Genomic DNA, 7,838 nt, shown 5'->3' on the forward strand with positions numbered 1-7,838 from the left:
ACAAATATTGCATAATAAAACATTTTTTAAGAAAACAAGGAAAAAAAGGCATGCTTGGGTGGTTCAGTGCATTAAACATTTGATGTCAGGGTTGTGGGATCAAGCCCCGTGATGGTCTCTGCACTTAGCACAGTCTGGTTGAGATTATCTTCATCTTCCCTTTCCCTCCCCCCACTCATGTACTGTCTTTCTCTTCCTAAAATAATAAATAAATAAATATTTAAAATAAAAAAATAAATTAAAAATAAGGGAAAAGGATAATCATTAAAGGAGAGTCATTATCTGTATATTCAAACTAGTAGAGAAAAATATTTGTAGGAAAAAATTACTAAATTCTATCAATCTAACTAGAAAAGGAAGGAAAAAATTCAAGAGAAATGAATGAAGAAAGCAGGAAATACAAATATTTTGGTAGAAACACTTCCAAACCTATTTAGACCACAAAATACGTTAATGGTTAAGTGCACATATCATATTGGATCTTTTAATCCAGTATTTGCTGCTTATAGGGAATTGATCTAAACATACAGACACACAGATAACGCCTGGAAGGAAGGAGAGAGGAAATGTTTGATGTGGTAATATTAATAAGAAATAAAATAGAATTCACTATGAAGGAGTATTAGCAGCAACACAGAGAGGAACTCAAGATATTATAAAGAAAACATTCATTCTCATCGGAGTTACATCTAACAACATAGCTTTGAAGCATGTAAAATGACAAAAATATGGGAAGAAACTAATGCTTTTGGACATTTCTCTGAAAGAAATCAAAATAATTATACCAAAAAATAATAAGTGTGGATATGGAAAAAGCAAACCAAAGCTTAAGTATATAACATATGTATAATTAAGCTTTAGTTGTCTACAACATATAAGTTAGATACATAAATAGAGAAGTTATATATACATTATATGTAAAGTTATAAAGTTCCAGGTGTATATGTGTATATAAATAAATAGATCCTACATATCAAATATATAGAGGAAATCATACATATGAAGCATTTATAGAGTTGAGATAACTTGTAAAGAAATTCTGTTTTGGAATATAGGTATCTTAGTGACTACTTTCTCTGAACATAATGATTTTAGGTGGACAAAGATTATTTAAAGTAGAGAAATGCATCAAAAATAACTATTACTTCCATGATTACTGTACTTTACAATAATTCCTGCATGGGGCCTGCTTCTCCCTCTGCCTGTGTCTCTGCCTTTCTTACAAAACATGGGAGTTGATTAGTCCAAAGATGTAAGACACATGGAAGGTGATCTAGTGTAGCAAAACAGACAATAAAACGTTTATTTTTTATAGGAAAAATATGCATGCAATTGTGGGGTATCACTGATTAAAATGAAACAAACCAGGGGTTTGTGTGACCCGTACACGTGCCTTAGCCAGGCTTGGTGCTTCGTTCCTCATGGTTTCTGTCCCTGTTTGAGGAAAGGAAATTTAAACTGGGGTGAGAATCTTCTATCCTGGTCTCAGAGGAGTAGTGTTTCATCCCACGTTCTGAGAATATCCAACTCTTTTGCTAAGGGATTTAGCAAAATCAGTCTGATCATTTTCTACTTTCAAAATAAAAAGAACTATGTCTCATGAAAGATAGTTACTTTCCAACATGGGGAAACACCATACATCCTAAACAGGACTCTGTTACCTACACGTGCAAAGCATTCTTCTGTTTCGTGCCAAAAGTCATAAAATGATAACTTTTGGTCCTGTGAAACCTGGGGGTTCAGCATTTGCTCCTGGGATTCCAGAAAGCAAAAAGTAAAGATTGAATGGTGTCCCCTGGAGTGGTATGACATGAGGGCCCTGGAAGTAATTTTCAGCTCAGAACAGTAATAAAAATAACAAAAACATTAAAAAATAATTAATATCTGATAAATATTCTAGGCAGTGTGCTCAACATTTTATACACAATTACAGCATTTAATCTTCAAAATCCTCAAAGATCCCAAGTGACACATTGAGGCTCAGGACACTTGTGTTAGTTCTCCAAATCATATTTTTGGAAAGTATGAAATCCAGATTCATGTTTAGACAGTATGACCTAGAGTCCTCAGCCTTAGTGACCATCCTAAGTTCACTCCAGTAAGGAGGAGCTACTGATAACCACCTGACTTTGTAGGAGACCATCTGGGTAAAGAGTCCAAGCAGAGCCTAGGTTACCTTTTTTTTTTTTTTTTTCAGAAATGCTGAGGAGAAGTTCCCACATCAGGTGTAGAGATGATAGCTGATGTCTCCCAAGGGAACTTCATGTTTAGAACAAATGGTGAAAAGAGATCTTTTCTAAAAGCGACGAGCTTACGCAAAAAGAAAAGGGACTGTTGTGCATAGGAGAGGCTCTTCCTATGGGCCCGGGGCCGGGGCTGGGGAACGAGCTGGATCTGAGGCTAGGACAAGATCAAGGAAACAAAGCAGCTGCCAGATGGACTTATTAGCTTAGCCTGGTTCCCTGGGATCCTGCCTCCACACAGACCACAGAGCCTCCCTCCTGTGCTTCTGCTTTTGCTGCCTTGGGCAGATATGGAGCCTGTCTGTCATTGTCACCAAGACTCTTCTTTCTGCTGCCTTTGCTCTTAAAGGCCTCAACCCACCTGTAAGATTAGTTGGTCCACAAGTCAAGAAAAAAGTTTAGCTGGTTGACAGCCCGTCAACGGAACCCCGTGCTGAAGGCTGTGGTGTTAAAGACGAGGGACCCTTCTTCCTGCTGTCTGTGTGCCCTTAATCCAATAGGAGGCATGGGGGCAAGCAGGAAAGCAGAGAGAAGCAGAGGATAGAAAGCAAGTCTCACTCAAACAGGGCCCACGTTGGTCCTGACACCGGTGGTAGTGATATTAGTGTGAGGAATCTTTCTTGATGATTCCAATAATTTGGAGTAATGTTGGGAAGTAGGGGACGACAGCGGCAAAAATAATCCCATAGGTTAAGGATGTCCTCGTGAAGAGAATCAATGCACAGAGTTGATAGAGCAAAGGACACAAAAGGGTGTGTATTCAAAGAGGCGTGGAACACAAGTAGCACATTTGGGAAGGTTTAAAGGAAGTAAAATAAGAGAACAATGAGTGTACAAGGACCATTGCTTCTCGAGCCAAGAAAACCAGCGAATTTGACGGACAATGACTTTCTTATCAAGAGCAGCTACTGAATCGCGAGACTCTGAGGTCTCCAAAGGCCACCCGTGTGACAGTCGCTAATGGATCCTCTGCACCTAGCACAGGACTAACATAGAATTGCTACTCAAAAGTGTTTTTAATAAATCAATCTTGAAATCTGGAGGAGCAAACCCTTATCAGCACTTCCTGGATAATACTTAGTGACCACGTTTCCTCTTCCTGGGTTTAGCAATTGGTCTTGGGATGAAGGCTGCGTGAAGCCAGCCCGGATTACAGTGAATAGGCCCTGGCTCTGGGGGCAGCTGCAGTTGTGTTTCTGCCCTGGATTCCTAATCGTTAACTCCATGCGCTCGGACTCATTATTGAAATTCTATGATTCGCATTTCTCATTGGGAAAAACCAGGGTTAATATTGCTTCCACAGGATTGTCGTGAGTACAAATGAGACGGTGCGTGTAAGGTACTTATCACAAGCTCGGGTGTTATTAAAAAATGTCAGCCCTTATAAACATGCAAGGGCCCCAGGGCTGGAGATGATCTTAGTGACCAACTCTGACCCATCCTCAGAAAGTTCGGGTCAGCTTTTCAGAAATGCAAATGCAGGGGCAGCCCGGGAACCCAGCGGTTGAGCTCCGTCTTTGGCCCAGGGCCTGATCCTGGAAACCCGGGATCGAGTCCCACGTCGGGCTCCCTGCATGGAGCCTGCTTCTCCCTCTGCCTGTGTCTCTGCCTCTCTCTCTCTCTCTGTCTCTCATGAATAAATAAATAAAATCTTTAAAAAAAAAAAAACAAAAGAAATGCAAATGCATGCATGGGCTTCACTTTCAGATTTTCTAAATCATAAGTTCTGATGACCAACTGGTTTTGGGGAATCGCTGATCTGATCCAGCCAGAAGTATTACAGATACAGAAACAGCACAACTTAGTGGCAAAACAAGGTATAAAATCTGGTTTGGACGGTGTTTCTGTGATGCCACAGTCACCCAGTGAGGCCTGGAAGCCCGTGGAGGACAGAGTCAGTGACTCTTACAATCAGTGACTGGTGGGTTTCATGAAATTTTGGGGAAAGACGTTGATTGGTATAATGTCATTTCTTTTTCTCTTTTTTAAGACTTTTTTCATTTATTTGAGAGAGAGTATGAGCATGCGCAGGAGTGGGGTGGGGGGTCGAGGGAAAGAGTCTCAAGCAGACGCCCTGCTGAGCACAGAGCCTGACCCTGGCCCTTGATCTCAGGACCTGAGCTGAAACCAAGAGTCGGACGCTTAACCAACTGAGCCAGCCAGGCGCCCCGGTATAATTTCATTTCTTGAACACCAAATAGATCAAACAAAACTATGTGTTTACTGAGGACAGAGAATAAAGTAGAGCCCTGAGGTCGAAACCACCTCTGTCTCTGAACAAGGGGATTCAGGGATGGAAAGAGGAGTTGGGGCCAGTTGACAGTAGCAATGATCAGAACTCCAATGTCTTTCTCATCCCTTTCGTCCTGCTGTCCGGCCTCACCAGCATGTGGGGCCGCAGAAGAGAAGGGCAGGAGCCCGGCTGGCTGGGCAAGGAGGAAGCCAGCCTGTGCCCAATAGCAGTAGAAGCCACGTGTACGGCTACAGTGACACAACACAGCAGGGGCACTGACGCAAACAGGCCATGACATTGCTACCCATGTCCTGGACGAGGAGGTTTTTTTGTTCTTATTTATAACAATAGAGCGAGTAGTGTTATTTTTCTGCAGTAGAAATAGATCATACTCATGAACAAGTCAGGAAATGGTGAAATGCTGAACTTCCAGGAGGTTTTTCAGAGTCCAGCCTCCAGGTCTACCCCCTGACCCCACCAGCCCTCCTCCGACGGCAGAAAAACCTTCTAATAGCATCTTTCATGTCCTTGTTTCTCAGGCTGTAGATAATGGGGTTGAGGAAGGGAGCAAGGATTACAAAGCTGACAGCAATTGCTGTGTCCCAAAACACTGAGTAGGTGGCTGAGAACCGCAGATACATGACAGCCACACTGCCGAAGAAGAGCAGGAACACAGCAAGGTGAGCGGCACAGGTGGAGAAGGCCTTGCGGCGGCCCTCGGCAGAGGGCATCCCCAGAATCACCACGATGATCCGGACGTAGGATAGGGCGATGGCCAGGAAGGAGGCCACGATCTCCACTGCGTGGATAGCGTCCACGATGACCACCAGCGATGTGTCTGTGCAGGCCAAGCTCAACACAGGTGTGAAGTCACAGAAGATCTGCTGGATCCGGTTGGGGCCACAGAAAGGCAAGGTGGCAATCCACGCGATCTCAGGGAGCACAAGGAGGAAGCCACAGAGGCAGGACCCAGCTGTTAGCTGGGTGCACAGCTTGGGAGTCATGATGGTCGGGTAACGGAGAGGACTGCAGATGGCGACGTACCTGTCAATGGCCATTGCTGTCAGCACACAGCCTTCCGTGATGCCCAGGGAGTGGAAGAAGTACATCTGCAGGAGGCAGCCGGCCAGAGAGATGGTCTTCTGCTCACTGACCAGGCTGGAGAGCATCTTGGGGATGGTGGTCGTGGTGTACCCGACCTCCAGGAAGGAGAGGACACTGATGAAGAAGTACATGGGAGTGTGCAGGGCCATGTCCAGCTGGACCACAATGACTATCACCAGGTTCCCAGTGATGATGAATCCATAGGCGAGAAGCAGGGGGATGAAAAACAGGAGGCCACCTTGATGCAGAGGTGGGAACACAGAGAACAAGAACTCAGTCACCATAGTCTGATTCCCCAGGGTCTCCAGCCGTGTCATCTGCAAGGGAAAGAAAGGAGACAAACTCCTGGAACGGGGGTGGTGCCCAGCCACTGAAAACCGCCCCACTCCTTTTCGCGGTCAGCATCTTAAGCTGACTCTGGGGGGCCTAGACAGGCCAGTTGGAAATATCTCTCAGCTGTAGCTCCTGTGGCCAGAAACATCTGGAATATTTGCTTTGGGGCCCCTCAATGCATCTTTTGTAAACATCTTCAGTGGATGCCAAGAAAACACAAAGCCACACAACAAATTAATTATCTGGACATATTTTCTGGAGGTTCATTAATTTCTTGGTTCTTCCCCCCTTACTCTCTGTCCTTCTGTGTTTAGCTTTAAAATGTGTACTTTTCTTCCTTCTTCTTTTTTTTTTAAGACTTTATTTATTTGAGAGAGCGTGCATGCACGCAGGGAGGGCATGAGCGATGAGCAGGGGAGGGGCAGAGGGAGAGGGAGAAGCAAGCTCCCTGCTGAGCTGGAGGCTGGACTCTGACTGGTGGCTCCATCCCAGGACCCTGAGGTCATGATCTGAGCAGAAGGCAGACGCCCAACTGATTGAGCCACCCAGGTCCCCCCAAAATGTGCACTTCTCTTTTCAACTATTCCCCCCTCCTGTTCTTCAGAGTGGTTTAATAAAAAATACAGAGACGCTGCAGGAGCCCTGGTCTCAATAATTCCTCCCATGGCTTTCCCACCTTTTCTGGCCCTCATCCACGATCTGAGCTGGCTGAATGGTCATCTTCGTCTCTGCCCCGTTTCTGTTCGTTTCATGGTGACATCTGTTTCTTGTTAGATGCTAAGTGCCCAGATGTTAGGAAATACTCCTCCTCACATTCCTTTGCTTCTCCCCCCTCTCCTCTCTCTCAGTAGTTGACATTGATAGTTGCTCAGGCCAAGAGTCTCTCTAGAACCACTTTGTGCCTGTTGGTCACTGGATGTTGGACAAGCATGTAACTCCACCTCGCACATCCCCCCCCTCCTGGGCCACACCTAAGGGCCGTGGAATTAAAACAAAAAAATCACTTCTAACATAACTAAGACTGTCTTGGGAAGGAGACATCACACAATGCAGCTGCAGTAGAAATCAGACCCGCATCTACTTGTCATATACTAGACTTTTTTGCAAGGTGAATTAAGGTTCATGATAGTCATGTACAGTACCTCTCACCCTTGACTATTTTAACAACTTTTTCATGATTTTCTTACCTCCAACAAGCCATTCTGCAGATGAATGTGCCTAAGTATGGCTTTTACTGTCCTTGTTCTTTTCAAAATGATTCAAGGATAAGCCCCACCGATCTTAGCTTGATATTTATTGTCTACTCTGATCTGATTCCAATCAAATTTTAGAGCCAAATATTTTTCTACATACTCATTAGCTCAGCCAAACGGGACGCATTTCCTGTGTTTCTATTTTTGCTTATGTCGTTCCTTCCCTCCATTCTCTTGCTCTCTGCCTATTGGAATCCTCGTTGCCAGCGTCCAGCAAACACTCCTATCATCTTGCAGCTCTCATGGATCTGCGCCGCTGGAAGTGAACACTCTCTCCTCCGACCCCCATGAGTGCTTGATATTCTCCTCTTTCGTGACTTCTAAGCTTCTCACACTTCAAATATTTGTGTATCAGCAGTATCTTCCCACTCCTGCCCCCCAACCATGGGCCCTGAAAGCTCCGCAGGCGGAATCATAAAGGATAAATGAGGTAGTGTTAGTGAAGAGTTCCCATGTGATGGTCATGATAGCAGGCACATTACATATTTTATCCCATTTATTTTTACCTATGACAGATTATTATTATTGTTTTATAAATAGAAAAACTGAGAACCAAAGATGAGAAACAACTTGTTCAAATCCACATTTCTGCGATCCAAAACAATAACTGGAAGCCTGGTCTGTAGACCTTAAAATTCCATTATTATTATTATTATTATTTTAAATTCCACC

The 7,838-nt window shown here is 44.1% G+C and overlaps 1 protein-coding gene across 1 annotated transcript; it reads right to left on the reverse strand.

Annotated features, from left to right (window-relative positions):
* Positions 1-4,937: 4,937 nt before the first annotated feature.
* On the reverse strand, positions 4,938-5,897 carry LOC112642832 (olfactory receptor 6K6). The gene has a single exon (XM_025420637.3). The coding sequence runs from the start codon at positions 5,895-5,897 to the stop codon at positions 4,938-4,940; it is 960 nt and encodes a 319-aa protein (XP_025276422.3).
* Positions 5,898-7,838: the final 1,941 nt, after the last annotated feature.

The sequence above is a fragment of the Canis lupus genome, chromosome 38, assembly GCF_003254725.2.
Source record: "Canis lupus dingo isolate Sandy chromosome 38, ASM325472v2, whole genome shotgun sequence".
NCBI lineage: Eukaryota > Metazoa > Chordata > Mammalia > Carnivora > Canidae > Canis > Canis lupus.